The following is a 23276-nucleotide window of genomic DNA, read 5'->3' as shown; positions in this document are numbered from 1 at the left end:
TGAAAAACTGTAAAAATATTTGCCTCCCTGGTATGAAGCACAGGGTCTGGGTTCGAGTGCTAAGGGGCAGGTTCCAGGCAGGTACACAGGAAGGACCTGACCTTGAGCAGGCTAGCAACTTCCGTCACCAGCTTCCCCTGTGGCTGTAAAATGCAAATGTATTTAAGGGCTTGGCTGGGTGCCTGGCACATCATAAACACTCCACAAATGATAATGATTACTATTACAAATAAGAATAACCAACCAAAGGGCACAGCAATTAAAGCACATCTGCAAAGGGTGATAAGAAACGGCCACTGAGCAGGAGCTGCAGAAGGCTGACCCCAATCCCAGTCCCCACACCCACCCCACCCAGCCCTCACACACTAGGACAGACTCCGGCCAGCAAAGCGCAGTATCTAGAAAGTATCTTCTCTTTATTTAAGTTAAACAATTTTCAAGGATGGTTTCCATCTATAAAATGGACAAAGTACAAGCTCTGTACAGCAGTTCTTTTTAAAAATCAACTGGAAAAAAAATTACCAAACTATATTTTGAATTTGCAAAACATACTCACAGATACCATCATCTGAGCTTTTATGAAGACATAAGAAAGGACCACCACAGAGAAGACAACTAACTTCGGCACGCTTTGCTCGAAGGGCCCTTAGGAAAGAATTCTGAGTTTTAAAAACAGGAGTGGGAGGGTGGGATAGTCCCGATGACTAAAAAATAACGCAACCACAGTAAGTCACTTTGGCACACTGTGTCATGTAAACATAGCTCACCGCAAAGGACCCCTCCCCAGCCCACCTCTGCTCTTGACACCCGGACCATCCAAAGCCGCCCCCCAGCTCAGGGACAGGACGCTGCCCCCAGGGCATGGCCGCACAAGGGCCTGGGTAGACAAATCCGATGACACGAAGGCTGAAAGGACCTGGGGGTGCGGGCAGGGTGAAGGTGTGGGGGCAAAACTTGATTTTAAAACGAGCCAGATTCATCCATTCTTTTTCCCTCCTAACAGCAGTAGCAGCTCGCAGGTGACAGGGTGTGACAAAAGCGCCTGGGTGCTGGGGGCTAAGCATGCCCTGCTCTGGCCTGCATTCCACAGCCTCGCACAGGTACCTAAGGGGGTTTTCCTCAGGCTCCCCAAAGAGCCCACTGTGAAAGACAGAAGCGTGTGGAGTTACTCCGGTGTCGGGCCACACTGCCCACTCAGGACACATCTGCTTGCATGGCAGGGGAGGTGGGAAGAGAAGACCTATAGGGCAGCCCTCCAGCCAGGCTTCCACCTTGGGGCCGCTGTCCTACAGTGCACACCCATGGGGCTCCTGTCGGGGAGGAAGACACACAGTGGCCTCTTTCATACAAGACACAGGGAGGAGCACGGCACCGGCACAACCTCCCAGGGCGGCTTCTAACTCCAAGGCCGCCGCTGTCCCTCCGAGGGGCCTGCAGGTGTGACTATCGGATGCTTTTCTCAGACTGCCAGGCCGTGCCAGCCTCTCTGAGACTGAGCATCTGTGTGTGCGGTGCTGGAGAAGGTGGCCGGGAGTGGAGGAGGAAGCAGGGCACCAACCACAGAGTGGCGGGGTGACGACGAACATTCCTGAGCACCCAGGCAGACTCCAGGCACCTCTCCCTGTTACGACTTTTGGTTCATAACTGTCTGTGGTTTAACAGGACCCCAAGGCTCTTGTCTCCTGCCCTGAATCCTCAGTGTAAATGAGCAGGTATTGTTTGGTTCTGACCCTTCCTAATTCTTTCCCCAAAGCCCCCTGAAGCAGTCACGTGGGCCAGGTGGGGTGTGGGAGGGGGCTGCGGGCGGGGCAGGACTCGCTGCCTGGCTGGAGCTCCCCAGGCCCGCAGGTGTGCAGGACTGTGAGCCAGGCCTGTGCCCAGGCTGAGAGGCTCATCCCTGACACTGCTGGCCATTAATTCTGAAGGCCCAGCATGCAGGGCTGAGATCACAATGAGGCCAATGCTAGCGTGTGACAGCTGCCTGGCATCATTGGTCTGCCCTGTCGCCAGGGGGCAGCGGTATCACTGGCTCACATTGGGAGCTATGGGGTGTTGTTTATATTCCTTAGAGAAAAGAAATTTAATGTAAAAAGACCCAAAGTGATATCTGTCAAAATAAGTAACCCCTCCAGGTTCACAGATACACACAGCACACAAAGTGGATTCTGACGCACAGTAGTGACTCTCAGGCTGACTGACGCCCAACAGGGATGCCGGGGCCGAGGCCGGTGGTCTGGAGGAAGCCCCGCCAGCTGGCCACAGCAGTAGCACCAACTGGCTGATCGGGCTCCAGGGGACAAAGGCCACTTCCTCCCTCCGTGAGAACCTGGCCCCACCGGGCTCTGGCCCCTTCTCCCGGAAGCTGCGAACGGCTTTGTGGGGAATTTACAAGATGATGATGACCTACAGAAACCATAGGGAACTGACCGTACATTCTTTCTCTATATAGCTTTATATTTAGCGTCCCACCTTAGAAAACTTCATCCTCAGAGATAGCAAGTACATCAGGTGGAGGGGAGTCTGGACCAGGAAGACACTCGGGAACGGAGGAGCAGAGAGAGGGGCTATCGACGTAAACCCGCCACGTGACACGACTCGGCTTTGTGGAAACCATACGTGATTTCGATGGGATCGAAAATGGAGATTTCAAGAGTTCTCCTCGCTCCCCTGGGCGTGTGTGCCCCCTCCTCCCGCCCTGCCCTCAGCTCGCATGCGTCTGTTCAGTTGCTGCTTCTACCACTCCCTGGTCGGCTGTTGCTGGATGTCACTCAGTTGCGGAGCCGGTGGAAGTGAAAGCTGGAAGGAAGAGGGGCTCTCCGGCCTGGGGAAGGGGGCCCAGCTGGGCTGCACCGAGAGGAGGGGGAGGGCAGTTCTCGCTTCTTGCCGCTGTTGTGTCTGCACAGTCGTCCGTGCCTTGCCGAAGTTCGACTTTCAGACCATGATGGAATACTGAGGTATATTAGTTTCGCGGAAAGTTTAAGAAACATAATCAATAATGTGATCACCAGACTCCACCCGATGGTGCAGGAGACAGGACGGCAGGGCCTCCCGGGCCCTCCTACTGCTGCAGGTTGAGCGAGAACTTCCACTGCTGTGAGAGGGCTGGGCCGCACACCTCCACGCTCAGGCCCCCGCTCTTGGCCGTGCGACTGTCCAGGCACAGGTTGCTGCCCACGTGCCTCAGCTTGGAGTTGCCCTCGATCTGTTCCCATTTCTGCAAGACACAGGAGAATGCCTTAGAGTGTGGCCCCAAGCAAAGGAGTACAAACAGATCCGTGTGAATTCAGGGCCTTGTGCTGCTGCTGGGGGCCCAGGAAGGAAACGTATTCTCTGCCTTGGATCAAAACTCAGAACTTCTCTTGCCCCAACCTTTCTGTGGGTGTCCCCTCCTCTGAGCCCCAGCACTCTGGGCACCCACCCCTTCGTCATTAACACAAGGATTTGATGTAGGGGAATTTGCATGCCTTCATAAGAAAGCTTGATCCAGTGATGGTTCACCCCAAGAAGAGATCCACACAAAGCAGAGCCGGCTCCTCCCCTGGCTGCTGGGAAGTAGCCCTACCTGGAGGCCTTAGTCTGGGCACCTCCATGCTCCCACTTAGGGCTTTCTGCTCGGGGCAGCCAGAGGAACCATGTCAGGCCAAATGTCAGGAAGAGAGATGCTTGTGTGAACACATAGGGTTGAGAAGCCTATTTCTATGCGGTCTGTTCTCTACTGGTTTGTATATGTGGTGTGCAAGCTCCTTGGTGGATATGAGAAACTTGTCTCTGCTACCCTTGAGGCCCCTGGTGCTCTGTATGGCGGGGACCAGTGTTTGCTGAGTTCTGAACATGCCGCTTGTAAAGTATAGGGTACGACGCCTCTTTACTAACACTCAAATCAAGCAAACAACCAAACTCAACCCACGCACCCGTTACCCACCAACCAAGCCAGAAATCAAAGCACACAACCCAGCCTGAAGGAAATCTGAGGAGCCCTGTTTATAGCAAGTAACATATATACCCCTTTCAGCCTGAGTGCGGGCAGCTCACACCAGTAATCCCAGCACTTTGGGAGGGAGGCTGAGGCAGGAAGATAGCATGAGGTCAGGAGTTCAAGACCAGCCCGGGCAACATAGCAAGAATTCATCTTTACAAACATTTTTTAAAAAAATTAGCAGGGCATGGTGGTGCCTGCCTGTTGTCCTAGCTCCTTGCAGGCTGAGGTGGGAGGATCACTTGAGCACAGAAGTTTGAGGCTGCAGTGAGCTACGGTCATACCCACCCCTGCACTCCAGTCTCAAGCAACAGAGCGAGATCCTGTCTCTTAAAAAAGAAAAGAAAGCAAAAATCCATCCCCATTTAAAAATCTCTAATGTTTGTTCTTAAAAAACAAAAAGTAACCATTTTTTTCCTCCTCAAAGCTCTTGTTTCAAATAATGAAGTCTGTGGTTCTAATTAATTTTTTATACTGTGTGCACTAAAGCTCCTTCACCTAAGTATTTTTTGCAAATCCTTTTGACATTGCAGAATTAAATTTTCTCACTCTTGCCACCCTTTCCTCTTTGACTCTGCAAATATGCATATAATACGAAAACATGGACGTGCCTGGAAACCAAATATTCCAACTGCAAAGCCAGTTCAGCTCCAAGATAAAATTTGTAAGGAGCTTCCTCTCGAGGGGCCAGTGAGTGAGGCAGGGAAGAGCCGGTGCAAGCAGAGGAGCCCAGTGCTGGGGACCCGACCTGCGTGAAACACCACAAGGATGTTGTCACCTGGACCCTGCCTTCCTTATTTCCATCCACCTGCTCACCTGGAGTTCTTGCCAACAGGGAAAGACAGTGCAATCAGAGGAGCCAGGGGAGGCTTTTGCTAAGTGCCCATCATTTCCTCTTTCATTTCCCGCTCCCTCGTTTCTGTCAATCACCCCTCATGCTGTTTCTCTCCATTATCATGTAAAGTGTGTATTGAGGCTGCCCTGTCACTCTGAGTGGCCAGGAATCTCCTCAACAAAGAATTGGGAATGAACGGAATCTGATTCTGGCCACTGGAGGGACTGCCTGTCATGTGTCAAAGCATCAGCTAAATGAAGAACCGTAGAAAAACAATAACCGAACCCCAGCTCCGTCTCGCACAGGTGGCCTTGTCGGCTCTGATGTCTGTCTGATGGGACTGTGGTGGCGGGGGTGCAGCACAGATTTTCAAGGCAGCCAGACCCTACTGAAATGGCCCCCACATCCTCTATAATAGCCTGAGTCTTGGGGTTGAAAACCTAACAGATCCCCATTTAGACACGCCATACATCCAGAAAAACTTCTTATTGATAGGTCTTCTCATGCTTCACGAAGGTCCTAAGGCATGTCAGTTATGGTTCCCCAAAACTGGGACTGAAGCAGAAACACCTGTCAGTTCTTGAAATTAAGCAATATTGAAGTAACCATTTGTTTTTTAAAAAGGTGTCATAAAGTCATCACTTTATCAATCTGTTACATCCAGACAGCTCTGCTCCGTTACATCCCAGGGGAATGTGTTTGAGACTCACCCAGTACTTGGCTCAGCAGATGCCAGCCTTGCCCTCGAGGAGCTTCCTCTTGAGGGGCCAGTGAGGGAGGCAGTTTCTAGGTGGTTTGGGTCCAAGCAATGGTAGCCTTCTCTTGTTTAACAGGCACTCCCTTACACATTTTGGTATCAAGTCATCAATACAGATGGACATTTAGAGATATGGATTATGACCAGAACCCTACAGAGGGGCTCCCGCTGCCAAGAATCTGGGACTCCACAGAGCAGGGAAGGAGGAGCACCCAGAGCTGGCGCAGGGGTTTGGAGACAGACAGGTGAAAGAGGGCCCTCTGCAAGCATCTCCCTGACAACTGGGGTCTGAACAGGGGACTCGGTCCTGGCCTGGTCTTCCCAGATGACTCTAGGTTGGAGGCAATGACTTTCTGAGCCTCAGCTTTCTGTGCTGTGAAATTAGGGTTGGACTAGGGTTAGCCTGAGTCTTGGGGTTGAAATATATACGTGTATATATACACGTATATATATACACACTTGGCTCCAGTAGGCTCCGAGCCTCAGTTTCCCTACATCCCATCTATCTCTAAGGACCAACTGTAAGAACAGGGGCAGGCATTCCAAGTATGGGCATGCTAGGACGACCTTTTGTGCTTGCATTCCTATTCTTAACACTGTTACCCCATGCCTTGAGAAAGCATGTGCCCACAAGCTGCCACAAGGGAATATGTCAGAGAAAACCAGCTTAGAAGGCAGGTAGAAAGTCTATTCTGAAATGTTTAAAGAAACTGTGTTTATATGTGTGTGTGTATGTGTATATATGTGTATACATGTGGTGTGTATATATGTATATGTGACGTGTATATATACATATATATCGGTGGTGCTATGTATATGTATATATGTGGTATGTATATATGTAAATCTGTGGTGTTATGTACATACATGTGGCATGTATATATGTGGCATGTATGTATATATGGCGTGTATATGTGTATATGTGGTGTGTGTATATATGTATACAGCATGTATGTATATATATGTGGCGTGTATATATGTGGTGTGTGTATATATGTATATGTGGTGTTTGTATATGTATATATATGTGGCATATATATGTATATATGTGGCATGTATATATGCGTAGTTTATATGTGTATGCATGTGGCATGTATATATGTCTATATGTGGCATATATATGTATATATGTGGCATGTATATATGTATATATGCATACATATGTGGCATGTATATGTGGTTTGTACATATGTATATATATGTGGCGTGTATATATATGTGGTGTGTGTATATATGTGTATGTGGTGTTTGTATATATGTATATATGTGGCATGTATATGTATATATGTGGCGTGTATATATGTATACGTGGCATGTATATATGTGTGTGTTTATATGTATATATATGGCATGTATATATGTATGTGGCGTATATATGTATATATGTGGTGTGTATGTGTATATATGTATATATGGTGTGTATATATGCATATATATGTGGCGTGTATATATGTGGTGTGTATATATGTGGTGTGTATATATGTATGTATGTGTATATATGTATATATATGTGGTCTGCATGTATGTGTATATGTGGTATCTATATATGTATATATGTGGCGTGTATATGTGTATCTATATGTGGTATGTGTATATATGTGTGTATATATATGCACACACATATACAGACACACACACACTTGCATTATGTATCAAGTACCATCCATTTGAACATTAATCATTTAGAATTTCTGTAAATTTAAATAGAAAAAAGTATTTGATGATTAAACAAAAATAGACAATTTCTCTTTAAGATTTTCAGTGGCATAGGGAAGAGAATGAGAATATAATCAGAAATAAGCAACAGTAGGCTTGTGGCTTAAGTCCAATAGGGTGGCTAGACATTATTTATAGTGATGCAAAAGAACACCTAAATACACGCAGAGATGGATGCTTCGTGAGGCTGCGCAGAGCAAGAGGGCGCAGGCCGTGGCTGCCCTGGTCTGGGTTAATCATGGGCACCCACGGGTGCCTGCAAGCCGTACCTGTCTGCTGTCATTTTCTCGGCAGCCCTGCAGCTTTATAAGAGAGCCTGGTGCCCGGTCCACCACAGTAAGGCACAAATCCATGTGCTTCACCGACTTCTCCTTCGTCAAGGCCCATTCCTGGAACACAAAACCAGAAGTCAGAGGCGTGCTATGCACAGGGCTGTGAAAGGAAAGAAGGGGCACCAATGAGGGCTCCAAAAGGAAAGGGGTCAGGGTGCGGAGCTTAGATTCAGAACCCCTGAGCCACCTGAGAACGAAAGAATTACTTTTTGCTAACGGCAAATTTATAACACCAGAGGTGTGGGAGAACCTCACAATTGAGCAGTCAGATGGCTAAGTGATGTGCAGAACTGCTTTGAGGATCTCAGTAACTAAAATAAAACTATTAACTATTTTAGCCCCAAATACAAGTTAGACTGCCTTGTTCATTTTTCTATAATTCAGTGCGAATTGTAAAAACTGTGGCACAAGCTTGGTTATACACCAGGTAGACACTCGGCAACTGGTCCACCCATGCTGTTTTGGGATGACTGCCCTCATGCAGGTATGGCCTGCAAACAGCATTGATGAATGTGGACTCTAGTAAATAACACGTTGCATACCGAAGCAAAATATATCATGTATAGCCTCCTAAGTGAATGCTAATTGATCTATGGATACTCATGAAGCCCTCTGAAAACGGGAGGAATAGATCTATGCATTTCTCCGCACACATTACAGCTAAATTTAATCAGGTGCTATGTGCCAGGCATTATTTTAAGCCCTTTATACAACAGCTCCATGAGGGCTACTATTATTCTCATTTTATAGATGAGAAAACTGAGCTAGAGAGTGTTTAAATCACAAGCCCGTGATGTTAACAAACAGAAACACATATATACGTATAAACACACACAAGTTATAGGCTGCGACAGGGTGAGAGGACAACCATTTTGGATACTAAACAAGACATGGTCCCAGGCGGCAGAGGAGGCCAGAACCTGTTCCGGGCAGGGCCACAGCAGGGACTGGGCTTCTGACCATCACTCTCCACTTGTCCCACTCAAAGGGATGAACACCCCTTAATATCCAGAGGCAGCAAGGCCTTTTCCAGCTTAAAACCCCACAGGGACTCACTATCCGCTTCCATCCCCTTCCACTCTAAGCCCTGGCACGCTGCGGTGGCCCTCCCCTCCCTCCGTCTGCCTGTCTTTCCGTCGGTCTGTCCCATGACCACCTGCTGCACACCTGCATGACACAGGTGCTGTCACACAGCCAGGCTCACTTTCTAGTGGGGAAAATGAAAGACACACAAATAAATGTATTCTGTAACTACAGGCTATTATGTGTATTCTGAAAATGAAAGACACACAAATAAATGTATTCTGTAACTATTATGTGCTATGAAGACACTGTTTTTCTTTTTTCTTGGTTCTTGGAAACAGAGTAAGGAAAGGAACAAATAGTGTTTAAAGAAGCCTCACTGCCTAGTACCTACATCATGTTGGAACCAATAGTCCATCATTAGAAAAACATCAAAAGCTGACGATTCAGCCGGGTGTGGTGACTCAGGCCTATAATCCCAGCACTTTGGGAGCCAAGGCGGGAGAACTGCTTGAGGCCAGGAGTTCGAGAGCCTAGGCAACATGGCGAGACCTTGTTTGTACTAAAAATAAAAAATAAGTTGACCGGGTGTGGTAGTGTACATCTGTGGTCCCAGCTACTTGGGAGGCTGAGGTGGAAGGATCGCTTGAACCTGGGAGGCTGAGGCTGCAGTGAACCGTGATTGTGCCACTGCATTCTAGCCTGGATGACAGACCGAGACCCTGTCACAAAACCAAACCAAACCAAACCAAACCAAACCAAACCAAACCAAACCCTAAAGAGTCCAGCATTCAGACCTTACGTAACCAGTGGCGGGGTGCGCCATCTCCAGCCCTCAGCATCAGCAGAGGGGATGCAGAGGCATGGATGCTCATCTAGGAAGCAGTGAAGAGACCTTCACCTGTCTGAAGACTTCCTTCTCCCCTAACAGGGAGGGAGGCTTGGGCAAGCCTGCTCACTTCCCAGGTCTTCCATTTTCTCACCTCTTAATTTTGTTCCTCACATTCTACTCCATGAGGAATTCTAGGAAAAACGGATTCTAGGTCAAATAAATTTGGGAAACAGATGTTGTGCTGCGTTTATCCCTTGGAAATTCAGTCTATTAAAGGCTCTGAAGAGTCCTAGAGTAGAAGCACCTGCTTGGCCTGTGCATTGTGGCATCCCAAACACGGTGTGGAGGGAGCCCTGACCCACCCACTCCTGCCGGCCACATTCTTTGGGGAAGGCCACCCGACTTTGAGTCGAATCCCAACATTCTATGATGTTGTCATTCAACATGGGTGAGTTCCAGCCAGCTCTTCTAAGCACCCACAGGCACTCCACATCACCCATACTCTAGGACAGTATGACATCATAAACATAATTATTTGGTCTCTGCCCCTGGTTTCTGGCACAACCACAAGGTTCCTAAAACGCTTGCCATTTCCTGAGCCACAGGGGTTTTAAGACCGTCTTTCATTCTAGTGTTTGGTCTTTGACTCCGGTTCCTGACAGACAGCTCCTAATCCCTTGGAATTTCTTGGGTGATGGGAGTGTCTTTTGTTCTAATGAAGCAAATGGGCTCCTGGATGGGGCTGGTCACCAGAAAGACCAGGTTATGCTGAGAAGCTTGAAACTGTCAGTCCCCCACCACCCCATCCTCTGGGAAGGGGAGAGGAGCTGGAGATCATGCCCATGTGATGAGGCCTCCATCAAAGTCCCTGCACTCCGGGATGTGGCTGCCGGACACACGGAGGCGCTGGGAGAGCGGCACACCTGGAGAGGGCACACCTGGAGAGGGCACACCTGGAGAGGGCACACCTGGAGAGGGCACACCTGGAGAGGGCACACCTGGAGAGGGCACACCTGGAGAGGGCACACCTGGAGAGGGCATGGAAGCTCCGACACCCCAGCTCCACACCGTGCGTTAAGCATCTCTCCCATCCAGCTGCTCCTGGGTTTCAGTCTTTCCTAATAAACAGGTAAACCAGGAAGTAAACCATTTCCCTGAGTTCTATGAACTGTTCTTGCAAATGAATGAATTCAAGGTGAGGTTGTGGGAGCCCTTGAGTTAGAGTCAGACAGCAGGTGACAACTTGGACTTGTGACTGGCATCTGAAGTAGGAGCATCTTGTGGGAGGAAGCCTTTAACCCATGGGGTCTGTGCTAACTCTGGGTAGGCAGTGTCAGAACTGAATTGACAGGTAGGACACTCAGTGTCTGAAGAGAATTGGAGAATTGCTTGGTGTGGGGGGAAAAGCCCATATGGCTGGTGTCAGAGGTGAGAAGTTTGGTGAGAGTATAAAGGAGGAAAAGCAGCTTGTTTTTTTCCTATTCACTGGGTCACAGAGTATGGAAGGCGTGGAGTGTAGAGAGGAAGCCGTGGGTATTTCTCGTATGCAGATGGCGTTCAGGATGGAGAGGGCCAGAAAGAAGCACATTGTTCTGTCCCTGCACTCACAAGTACCAGGGACACCACCAGGACATGTGAAACTGTGGCACATAGAGACGCCCACTCACGATGAAGAGGAGAGTCCTGAGTAAGGGGGACAACGCTGGTATGGAGAAGGGTTCCAGACTGTCCTTGGCAGCAGGTGTTGGCAGATGCTGGATGGTCTGCTGACACTCAGTTAAAGATCATGTCTGAATGTTTCTCTAACCTCCTTGCTATTGTGTGCTTAATTACTGTAAAGCAGACTTTACATAGGATTCCAGAAAAACTAATTCAGCTGGGCAAACAACAGAGCTAGTTGCCGTTTTGTTCTTCTGTTGCATTTCAATTATCTGAATTTGTAAAATAAAGTTCATAAATATTTAAGAAATGCTTTTTTGAGCTGCCACTCTTAAAAGGCATGGCCATTCATTTTCTCATTTCCTGTGTGTCTGCCAAGGTTCAGCAGGAAACCAGATAACAAACCTCACTCTTCCAAAGCACCAGGCCCTATTTTCAGTTGGGAAATATTACTTACCCTCTCGTTTCTCATCCGTGTCACATGCTATGCAAAAAAGCATCACTTTCTGTCAGTTCAGAGAGGACTCACGCATAGTGGGTTTGTGAGCTGGAACATCTGAGCCACACTGTCTAATGTGCTAGCTACAGGGCACACGGGGCCATTTACATTTAAATTCACCAGAATGAAATGAAATTAAACTTGTAATTCACACTAGTCATATTTCAAGTGCCCAGTTGCCACAATGTGGCTGATATACTGAATGGCAGATCTGGAGCATCCCCCTCATAGCACATGGTTCTATTGGAAAGCACTGATTAGACAGTAGCCCACGGAGTAAGGTGCTCCCAAGCTGAGGCTATAACATGCATCAACATGCATCATGTCATCCTGCTGTCTCACGTCACATTGTACCTGCTGATGTGTTCATCTTTCCACTAGAAAACCCCTGCTCCTCAACTCCCATTTTTAAAAATTTTTATTTATTTATGTTTTTGAGACAGAATCTCACACCGTCACCCAGGCTGGAGTGTAGTGGTGCGATCTCGGCTCACTGCAACCTCCACCTCCCTGGTTCAAGCGATTCTCCTGCCTCAGCTTCCCAAGTAGCTGGGATTACAGGTGCCCACCACCACGCCCAGCCAATCTTTTGTATTTTTAGTACAGAGTTTCACCATGTTGACCAGGCTGGTCTCGAACTCCAGACCTCATGATTTGCCCATCTCGGCCTCCCAAAGTGCTGGGATTACAGGCATGAGCCACTGTGCCTGGCCCTAATTTATATTATTTTAGAAACACGGTCTCACTCTGCCGTTCAGGCTGGAGTGCAGTAGTGCAATCACAGCTCACTACAGCCTCGACCTCCAGGGCTTTAGCAATCCTCCTGTCTCAGCATCCTGAGTAGCTTGGACTACAGGTACAGGCCATCACATCCGGCTAATTTTTTTTTTGGTAAAGACGGAGCTTCCCTATGTTGTCCAGCCTGGTCTTGAACTCCTGGCCTCAAGCAATCCTCCTGCCTTGGCCTCTTAAAGTGCTGAAATTACAGGTGTGTGCCACTGCACCAGGCCAAATCCTCATTTAGAATCACTTGGAAGCTCTTAAAGATCTGGTGGTGCCCTCTGACCCTAGACAAATTAGATCAGGCTCTCTGGGCACAGCAACCAGCATCAGCATTTAGTAAAAGTTCTCTGGGCAGGCTGGGTGTGGTGGCTCATGCCTGTAACCCCAGCACTCTGGGAGGTCGAGGCATGTGGATCACTTGAGGTCAAGAGTTCGAGACCAGCCTGGCCAACATAGTGGAATCCTGTCTCTACTAAACATACAAAAATTAGCCAGGTGCGGTGGCACGTGCCTGTAATCCCCGCTAATTGAGAGGCTGAGGCAGGAGAATGGCTTGAACCTGGGAGGCGGAGGTGGCAGTGAGCTGAGATTGCGCCACTGCACTCCAGCCTGGGCAACACAGCCAAACTCCCCCTCAAAAAAAAAAAAAAAAGTTATCTGAGCAATTCCAGGATGTGGCCATTGGAGGGGGACTGAGAGCGGGCAGGGAGTCACCACTTACTGCTGGAAACGAAGGGAAAGCCCGCGTGTGAGAACAGTAATGGCTGCACCGTTAGCAAAAAGGAAAAGCAAAAGCAGAGCGGGAGAAGCGCCCTGCAGATCCAATCTTGTTGATTCCTTGGCACAGCCGTTCGCTGACCCCTGAAGTTCGTGCAGAGGCGATGAACGGGTGCCCTGTGTCAAAGGTCTGTGCTGTGGCTGCCCTCAGCACTGTGCCCTCTGCTCAGTGCCCCCACCGTGCAGCGAGGAATCCTGGAGACCCTCTACTGGGCAGGACGAGGGGGCGGGGGCGAGGGCCACAGCCCTGAAGGCGGGACACAGGCTGTCCTCCTGAGGGCAGGTGAGGAGGGTCACAGGCAGCAGCTGCACAAGTCTTTGGTTCCCGTAGACCTGCTGCCTCCACAGGGCCCGGACTCTGTCTCGTGTTACCAGCTGTGCAGTAATTAAGGAGCAATGCTGGCGGTGGGGCGAGCCAGTCACAGAGCCTGACCCACAGGGGATGAAGCTGGGGCCAGAGACTCTGATGACCAACTCTCTCGGCTGGGGCCTGGACACACGCTTCTGTTTAATGTGCTGTAGCATAAGGTGTGTCGCTTTCCAGCAGAGGCGCCGACTCAGAGAGGAGTGACCTCTCCAACCTTCCGTGAATCATTAGAACATTGCAGAGTGACAGCGGGAACTCCAGGGATTAAACACGGAAGTGAGTCTGGCTAGAGATCACAAGAGGCCCAACACCCAGACAGTACGGAACCTGGGTGGGCACGTCGTCCGTTTTGTCATCCACAGACCACAGGTAAGCTTCACCCAGCCCCACACGAATTATCCACGTCTGTGTTTGGTGAAACCCGCATTAATGCTGTGTGACCGGCCAAGCCCTGCAGCACCGTCTGTCCGGTTTAGACGAAACCCAGCTTGCTGAGAATGAGAACCAGCACCTCCCCCTTCCTCACGGAGCTCCGCTTTTCTGAGGGCATTTTGGTGGATTTTCACTAAGTTCTAGATGGAAACACACAAAATATCTCTTCCCAAGCTCACTGCTTTCCAGATCTCAAGAATGAAGCCCAAACCGTGGAAAGAAACATGCTGTCATCAGTGTAGAAGGAACACAGCCTGCGAGACGCCTCCTCCAATCACACCTGGACCACAACAGGAGCCACAACAGCACCGCACAGGGCCCTCCATCACCTCTGAGTGAGTCCCTTGGGCCCCCACTTCCCAGCAGTGACTGAGAACACAGTTAACGGCAGGGTCTTGGAAGGAGGGGCTACAAAGACACAGAAGCACGCTCACAGTGGGGACAGCACCTTCCCCTCCGCCTCTGCCCACCCCCCCAATACCAGCTGGCTCCTCCTCCTTTTACCTGCTTCGTCTTCCACTCTCTTTGTCCTTCCCTCCCTCTGTATGGGTTCCTCCCTCCAGGTGACTCCTGACATTGGTGGGGCCTGTGATGAGTACCCAGGAGGGCTCAGCTGCTGCAGTGTGAAATACCTAAAACTGGTCCATCAGGCTACAGCCAAAGGCTGGCTTGTATGTGCACCCACACCTGAAGCCTGCTCCCCCCGGAGTGTCCTCACAGCCCAGAGGCTACACACAGACGCCAGGGCCTGGGAGCCTGGGAATGGCATGCAGTCCTGCCACGCGGCAGAGGGAAACCCATGATTAAACATGGAGGTGAGGGCAACAGGAATAACAGGAGGTGCAGCCACCCGGACAGCACAGAGGTGAGCAGGTGCCTCCTCTGTTTCATAACCCACAGTGGCTCCTCCACTTCAAGAACTCCACTGTGAGGAGGCGAGGGATTGCTTTGTTTACCTCCTAATCCCTTTCTCTAACAAAATAGTACCGCCAAGTAGAAAACCCTCCAACAGTATTTCTCAAAAGGACAGAGATCAATGATATGAAGTCATGTACAGGAAACAGACAGCAAAACAAGCTCTGCATTTGAGTAACAGAGCAAAAGAAGAAAGAAGCAGCACATGAGTCTAGGTGCATGTGCATAAGGAAGAGAGGGGGACTGAGCCCAGGAATCATGAGGAGAGAGCTGTTGTGTGAGAACGTGATAAGCGTATGTGCTATTGTGTGTGTGTGTGTCACACACGTGCACAGGCACTGGAAGCACACTCATACCTGTCAGCAAACCTGACCCACTGGCTCTTTCCCAAACACAGCATCACATTTAGCTATTCCAAACCATCGAGACTGCTGACGCTGATACGGAGAATCCAGGATCAACTCTACCAAACCACACGAGAAAATGAGGCTGTCTCTTATTTTCTGACTCATCAAAGCGAAATATCTTCTATTTAAGGGCTGAGGATTTAGGGAAACATGGGCCAGGCCCTGGCTACCTGCCCCATGCCCATGCTGGATGGGCACTGGCCCAGTCAAGCCCCAGGCAGGCAGGTTCCTCTCTCTCTTCTAATTTAGGATGTCCAGGCCATTGCAAGTAACTGCTAAAACTACATCACCAAGTGAAGAAAGGAGTCAAGGTATTTGTGGATTGTGGTCTGCCTGGACACTCACTTGGGAGGCACACCCAGCTTTACACAAAAGCACATGCCTCCTTTCAAAAATACTTCCAGTTAAAGAGAGTTAAGAAATCAATACATTCAGGATACATACACGGAGTTAACCTGCCTTTTTAAAAACTGCAGGCTCTCCCAGCGCCAGGCAAGTTTTCAGGAAGGTGGTAAGAGGACACAGGATTTTCACCCAATCCCTATTATTATCTCATGGGAAAACTGTTTTTAGAATCCAAAGTCTCAGCTGGACCCATCAAGCCTTCATTTTGCCTCTCCTTTGCGATGACAGGAGAAGAGAAGGTAGTGTTTTTTTTTTTTTTTTTTTTGGAGACAGTTTTGTGTTCTTGTAGCCCAGGCTGGAATGCAATGGTGCGATCTCGGCTCATAGCAACCTCCGCCTCCCGGGTTCAAGCAATTCTCCTGCCTCAGCTTCGCGAGTCGCTGGGATTACAGATGCCCACCACCACGCTTGGCTAATTTTTTGTATTTTTAGTAGAGATGAGTTTCACCATGTTGGCCAGGCTGGTCTTGAACTCCTGACCTCAGGTGATCCAACCACCTCAGCCTCCCAAAGTGTTGGGATTACAGGTGTGAGCCACCGCGCCTGGCAGTTGTGAGATTTTATGCCTCTAGGAAAAGGTGTGTATGTGTGTAACTGAAGCAATTAATACTGAATATCTTCTATCTTAAGCTATTATTATCTAACAGGCAGGGGCTGTAACTAGCAGCTGCCTTAGTGCCCACAGTTAAGAATCTGTTATATAGGGGTACCAGGCAGGTGTAGACATCATATTCTGGGGCCAGACGCAGAGGCAGAATGGGTGCTTTGGGGTTGAGTGCACGTGGCCGAGAGGACAGAGCTGGCGGGAAGAAGACCAAGGCCCTGCAACCAGCAACTGTGACCAGTGCACCCTTGCCACTGCAGCAGAGCCTGGTCTGAAGCTGATGACAGAGCTGATGCACCAAAGTGTATGACATCCTATCTGGCCCTGGGGCTGGCTGCCAAAGAGGCTGTGGCCAGCAGGAGCCAGGCGCTTCCTCAAAGACATCACTCATCCCAGGAGAAAGGTGGTAGCTAGGACTTCTAACCTCAGGACCCCCGACTCTGCTCTCTTTGGGCCTGCAGGTGACCTGGCTTCCCCATGCACATACCTGGTTTCCCCCAGCATTGTGACATTCATAAACTCCAACCACACCATCAGCAAAGTGTCCCAAAGTGTCGAGGCAGTTAGTTCCCTGCTGCAAGGCCCCAAAAGCTATATCCTGATGGTCTGGAACCCTGAAAAACAAGGTGAGAATCACCTGCTTAATTGCACATAACCACCAGCTCCCGTCCACCAGTCCCTTTCTTCGCGGTTTCATGACAGGTAATAGAACGAGAGAAAGACCCAGTGACCAGGCATCGTGCCCCTTCCTACCACAGGTAGTGTGTGTCAGAGACACGGCATTTCTCCCCGGCTCTGGACTTCCAACACTTTAAGACTGTATGTTGGAGAAGTATTCTTTATATTCTATATCAGGTCTTTTTTTTTTTTTTTTTGGAAAGGAAGGAAAAGCTCCTGATACTCTTCAATGTTAGTCTTATTGGAGGTCATTTAGAAAATCAATGTGGCCGGATCCTGTTGCCTTGAACTTTCCAATACACTTAGGATCTGACCTTTATTCAGTCAAGACGGGAAAGGTGAGTAGACTTGTCAGGTGGCCTGATGCGAACAAAGCCACAGCCACGAGGAAGAACAACATGCTTCAGAACCAGATCCGAACCTCAGCCCACCTCTGCCAGGTGCTGGCTTTCAGGCAAGACTCCCTTCCTCTGAAGCTCAATTTGCCCTTTCGTAGGCTACGGGCTGCCCAGATCTGCTGCAAGCGTTACATAAAACATTTTGTGTAAAGCACGTGGCCCGGTGCCTGGCTCGTAGGAAGTACTCAGTAAATGGCAGTGATATTACAGACACAAAACATGAGGCTGGTGTCTCCCTCACCCCCCACAGGTAGGGGAAGCAGATTTGCCAGCTGGGATGGTGCTCAGGTGTGGTCTTCAGTGGGTGCAGGGCCCAGTGTCACTACAAACCATGAGTGACCTCTGTGAGAAACTGCAGTCCACTGTGACTGAAAAAGCAAAGTGAGTAGCATGGTTGGGTTAAAATCCACTGAAGTGAAGCCCCGCTTCGGCTGACGGAGAGTTGATGATCAGCGGTTTCCCACTGGTGACCACTGCTGCTCTTAATCCCCAGCAAAAACTGTCCTGCGCGGCAGGGATCCGAGGGAGAAGGACGCTGTGTTCTCTCCTGTTCTCCTCCTAGGGGGGATGGGCCACCTGGCGCCTGACATGTTACTTGAAAAGCAGAGGAAATGGTTCCAAAGAGCCAAGTGAACCAACAGGAGCAACACAGAGACGCCGCATTACCTAACTGTCCAACAAATCTCCATGACAAGGGCTCTGAAGGAGCCGTTAGCAGAAAGATAATGGTGGCAAGTCTTGCGTTCAGGCACTGTGCTGGAGATATGTGAGCCGCTGTAAAATGCTCTGGGAATATTTAGAATAAGGAATGTGCCGCATTAAGGCACGATCTGCCTGACAGTCCTTTAAGAAGACGAAGTGCAGGTGGCTCCTCCACCCCAGCCGATCCACAGGTCTTCTCACGAGGTTATCAGCGGGTCCCTCCGGATGGGAGCTCGTATTCGCTTAAAACAAGAGGCCGGGTGTGGAAATAATGCTCGGAAAGGTGTTTCTGCCATGAATCCTCCGGAGGGACGCAGGGCAGCGGCATTATTACTCCTGTCTCACACGTGATTAAGCCAGCTCGGAGGAGGGAGGCACGTGGTCAGGTCCCCATGCTCGGAGCCTTGTTGGGGCCATTACCTGCTGGCCCACAGGAGCAGCAAGGGTGAGCGCAGCAGATCAGAGGTGGGCAAAGGCGCCCGGCGGGGGGGACTGAGGGCTGGCCGCAGACAGCGCACACTTGCGGAGCCTGGAGACTGCTCCCAGACACTCAAAAAGCCTGTCAGACACCAGTCCTCCCGGTCACCCAGCCCATCACCTTGCCAATGGAGAACAAGCCAAAACCAAGGGACTGCCTCTGGGACTCTGAAGCATGGGAGGGCAGCTCTGCAGGATGGAGAGCAGCAGGCCAACTTGGGAACAGATTCTCAGGTCCACGCCACGGGGTGAGACCACAGACTCTCACTGGGGCCCAGGTGCCCAGTCTCATGCCTGCAGCAGCACCTCCATTTCCCCTCTGCTGCTTCTCTGGCCTTACTGGCTTCTAAGCCCTTACAAAGTGAAACCCCAGATCCCTGGGGACTTACCTTAACTCTGGATAGACATTTTCAAGGTACCATTTGAAAGGCTTGCAGCTAAGTTTCTTCCTAAGCTCCAATCTGCTCTGAATACTGGAGAAGAAGGAAATAAGATTCCTTTATAAATTTTAAGAATAGATGGGCTTTCTACATCAAACTTGAAAATCTGCTGAGATCGGGGTTGGGGCAGGTGGTGTGGTGTGGATTGCCCACGCTCCTGTGCCCACAACCCCTTCCCGCCTTGGCACCTGGGTAGCTGTCCTCAACCCTGATGGTAGTCCCTTACCTCCCACCCCCGCACCCCAAGAATCCCCAGTAATTGTGAGAACGCAGAACTGCCACTTACTTTCCATAAGGAACGTTCCTAGCGGAAGGCACTGCTGCATAATAGAAATTTTTGTATTCATCCATCCAGACCTCTGCTGCCCGGCGGGTGTTTCTAGAGAGAAAATAAATCTTGAGGTGTGATTTGCTTTCTTTCTGTCTGCATCACTCCATTTGCACCTGTCTGCTGGAGTGTGACTGAGGCGGCTCCCTCTGGATGTGCAGCAGCTCCAGCTGGGATCACGGCACACAGCAGAGGGCGGGCTGTCCCCACCAGCACCTCGAGCTGGATCTGTGGGGAGCCAGCCTCAGCGGGTGCTTACTGAACCATTAGAATGGCTTTCTTGTCACACAGATGGTCAAAGGGCAAAAGGCAGAGTTGAAATTACAGCACAACCTGGTATTTTAAAGGAGGGACTGGGGGCTGTATCATGAAGGACAAAAGAAAGTCACTCTTTAAAAACTCTCGCATCACGTGTCCGCAGAGGACTGGGGCCGCAGAGCACAGCAAGGAGATTCCAGGCCCCACGGCCTTCTCCATCATGGCTACGACACTACCAGACAGCTCTGTGGAAAAGTTCAGACTACATAAGATAAGAGTTCCTGGGAAAATCACTTTCTTTTCTGCAGGGCTGAGCGGCAAGACTGCCATGTTTGCACTAGAAACAGTGATAGGAAGTGGCGGGAGTTCCACGCCCCATGTCTGTGTGCAGTGGGCTTTTTTTTTTTTGAGACGGAGTCTTGCTCTTGCTGCCAGGCTGAAGTGCAATGGCATGATCTCGGCTCACTGAAACCTCTGCCTCCCGGGTTCAAGCGATTCTCCTGCCTCAGCTTCCTGAGTAGCTGCGACTACAGGCATGTGCCATCACACCCAGCTAAATTTTGTATTTTTAGAAGAGACTGGGTTTCACCATGTTGGCCCGGATGGTCTCGATATATTGACCTCGTGATCCACCTGCCTCAGCTTCCCAAAGTCCTGGGATTACAGGTGTGAGCCACCACGCCCAGCCGGCTTTTCTAGAAGGGAAGAAAACCATGTACTTAAATCTCATGGAGAGAACCGTGATTTGCCATAAATAAAGCCCCTGGGACAAGCTACTCTTGAGTGTCTGACAGGCATTAAAGGCTATCATCTGCATAGGTATCAGCAGCGCATCCTGCCAAGAATTGTCTTAAAGCTTCCATGAAGTAGCAAGCACACAGCAAACCTCTTTGCTTCCATATTCTGGTCTCAGCTACAAGGTAGGCTCCCACTTCAGGCTACAGCCAGCCCTCCTTAAGAATCCCATAGAGAAGGCACCGTGTTCTTCCAAAATAAATACAGTAAGGAGGCAATGCTCGCCTTTTAAAATAATTCCTTAAAATGGCAAACCTTTCAACTGATCTGAGATACCATTATTAAAATAATTTCTGTACGGGGCCTATATCTAAGGTGATATATATACTTTCTCATTTTAGGAAGTGGAATATGGACTATTATCTACAATGCCTTTCAACACAGATAAGAAAATATGAATGCACCTATTCTCTGACCCAGCAGCTCTACTTCTAGAAATTTCTCTTAAGGAAACAATCAATTAGGAATGAAATATACATGTGAAAATATGCTCACTTCCGCTTTGTTTATAATAGCAAAAAAAAAAAAAAAAAAGAGAAACTGTATGACTAAATATGAGGAAGGAATCAAATGAAATATTCTGTGACCACTAAAACACAAGTGTGCATCTTACATGTTGACATAAATGATGTCGTGGATTTGTGGGAAAATAAAATAGTTTGCAGAATTGCACATAGTGGATGTGTGTGTAGAGGCAGGAGAGCCAGTGCGCAAACAAGAAAAATAGATACTGACAGACGAATTCATCAAATTATGAGAGCGTTATGGCACAACTGGTTTGGCGATGAGACTGATGAATTTTTACTTTCTCTCTGTTAAAAAATATACAGATACAGCAATGAGCACTTAAAGTGCTGGGGGATGCTGGATCATATATATCATTTCTCAGAAGAGACACTAAATATTGTTAGTGAGGTTTTGGGGTCTTGCTAAGTGACCTCAGCCTTAACCTATGCCTAGTCAGTTTGTAACCAGTTATTAACTTAAATACTTGTAACATCTGGCACCTGGATTTCCCCAACAGGGAAATGAAAGGATTGGATTCCAGAATGTCCTAGGTTCCTTTCAGCCTTAATGGTTTAAAGGTTTTATGAACTCTAGTCACACTGTTTTCAAATCACTCAAATTCTGAAGTGATTAAGTCACTTAAGAATTCCTAAACGCAATTCTTTCCTATCTTCATAACAGAAAAGGATAACCAGGCAGCCTCAAAGAATGACCTCCATGTGCTACTCAGTGCTAGCTCCTTTTATTCATGTATTTATTGGTTCACTCAGGTATTTATTTGGTATCTACACCAAACAGTCTCAGTGCTGCAGATACAGGGACACCTAGGGAGACTCACTTTTATCTAGGCCCTCCTTGTTATTGCAGGTATTTGCAAGTATTTAGGTAGCGAAATATTATACATTAAATGTCATATATTACAAGTTGGGCATCTCTAATCCAAAATGCCCTAACATCCAAAACTTTTTGAGCACCAACATGAGATAGTGATGAAACTGCCTTTGCAAAAAATGTAACAATGACAAAATTGACAGTTTAAGGGATCTGACCTGACTGACTCCATCTAACTTCTAACGTCTAAACTTCCCTTGTTCATTCCTGGACACAGGCAGAACTAACTTTGGGAGAAACTTAGTTTATAGTTTAACTTTAAAACAAAGATGATAACAGTTCTTTCCCCAAACAAACCCTCTTTTTGTCTGGGTACCAGACTGCCTCTGTTGGACTAACGAATCAGCCACAGATTTGCAACTTCTCCAATTACTCCTGCAGATAACATCACCATTGCAGAATCTAAGATTGGCCTTTTGTGATGTCTTTTCAGGCTTCTGCACTTCTGATGACTCCATCCAGATCTCCAGCTGGTCCTGCGGACCCATCCATCCAGAAGCAGACTCCATGAGCACAACGACCATTTTCCACACCCCTATGATTGCACCCCATCCAATCAGCAGCACCCACTCCCTAGTCCCCACCTCCCTCCAGATTATCCTTGAAAAACCCTAGCCTCTGAATTTTGGGGGAGATTGACTTAAGTAATAAAACTCCAGTCTCCCACTTAGCCAGCTCTGTGTGAATTAAACTCTTTCTCTATTGCAATTCCCATCTTGGTAAGTCAGCTCCACCTGGGCAGCGGGCAAGATGAACCCAGGGGGCGGTCACAGTGACACCTTTGCTTTCTGATGGTTTAATGTACACAAGCTTTGTTTCATGCACAACATTACGAAAAGTATTGTATTAAATTAACTTCAGGCTATGTGTATAAGGTCTATATAAAACAAACAAATTTTGTATTTTGACTTAGGTCTCACCCCCAAGATATCTCATTAGGTAGTACATATATATATTCCATATTCTGAAAAAATCGAAAATCCAAAATATTTCTGGTCTCAAGCATTTTGGATAAAAGATACTCAACCTGTATAGGAGATTAAGAGAACCTGCAGCTGGAAAGAGACCTCAGAAATACAGTCATATAATTCCAAGTCTTTATTTTTCAGATGAGTCGACTGAGGTAAAGGGCAGCCTGGCTGAAGGTCAACAGCAGGGCTTTTTAATCAGATCCATGCTGCCCCAAAATAACCAAACCCTGGGTCAGCTTCTTTTCCAAATCTTGAGAATACAGGCTCCTGAGCCGCGAAATACAATTGAAAAAGTTTCTCTTCTAACAAAGAGTGCAATGTCTTGAGTACTTTAACGTACTGTTTTCTGAAATCCCACTGTTTGCTGGGAGGCTTTGGTGTGGGGTGTCTAATATGTTATATAAAGAATCTCATGCTGCCCCAGGAAAAAGCACATATATCCACGTTTTTGTTCGATTTTGTAAAGCTTATTGTGTAAGATCATATTTTTGTTTTTAATAAAGAACAAAAAT

The 23276-nt window shown here is 48.5% G+C and overlaps 1 protein-coding gene and 1 long non-coding RNA gene across 4 annotated transcripts in view; one reads left to right on the top strand and one right to left on the bottom strand.

Moving 5' to 3' along the window:
• Positions 1-395: 395 nt before the first annotated feature.
• The window catches only part of GALNT2 (polypeptide N-acetylgalactosaminyltransferase 2), a 217855-nt gene continuing 194974 nt past the window's right edge, over positions 396-23276 (bottom strand). For all 3 annotated transcript variants that reach the window (XM_003893785.4, XM_021931277.2, XM_021931270.2), the window contains exons 12-16: positions 19301-19393; positions 18964-19047; positions 16807-16933; positions 7554-7673; positions 396-3214 (exon numbers count right to left, since the gene is read on the bottom strand). In XM_003893785.4, the coding sequence (XP_003893834.2) occupies positions 3059-3214; positions 7554-7673; positions 16807-16933; positions 18964-19047; positions 19301-19393 (580 nt within the window). In that variant the 3' untranslated portion in view covers positions 396-3058. The remainder of the gene's footprint in view (positions 3215-7553; positions 7674-16806; positions 16934-18963; positions 19048-19300; positions 19394-23276) is intronic.
• LOC116271623 lies at positions 10440-22463 on the top strand. Its single transcript, XR_004180226.1, has 2 exons — positions 10440-10600; positions 22227-22463. It is a non-coding gene; the product is annotated as an uncharacterized LOC116271623 (long non-coding RNA).

This window comes from Papio anubis, chromosome 1 (assembly GCF_008728515.1).
Source record: "Papio anubis isolate 15944 chromosome 1, Panubis1.0, whole genome shotgun sequence".
Taxonomy (NCBI): Eukaryota; Metazoa; Chordata; class Mammalia; order Primates; family Cercopithecidae; genus Papio; species Papio anubis.
The sequence above is the reverse complement of the archived record's forward strand: the minus strand, read 5'-3'. Positions and strand labels throughout refer to the sequence as shown.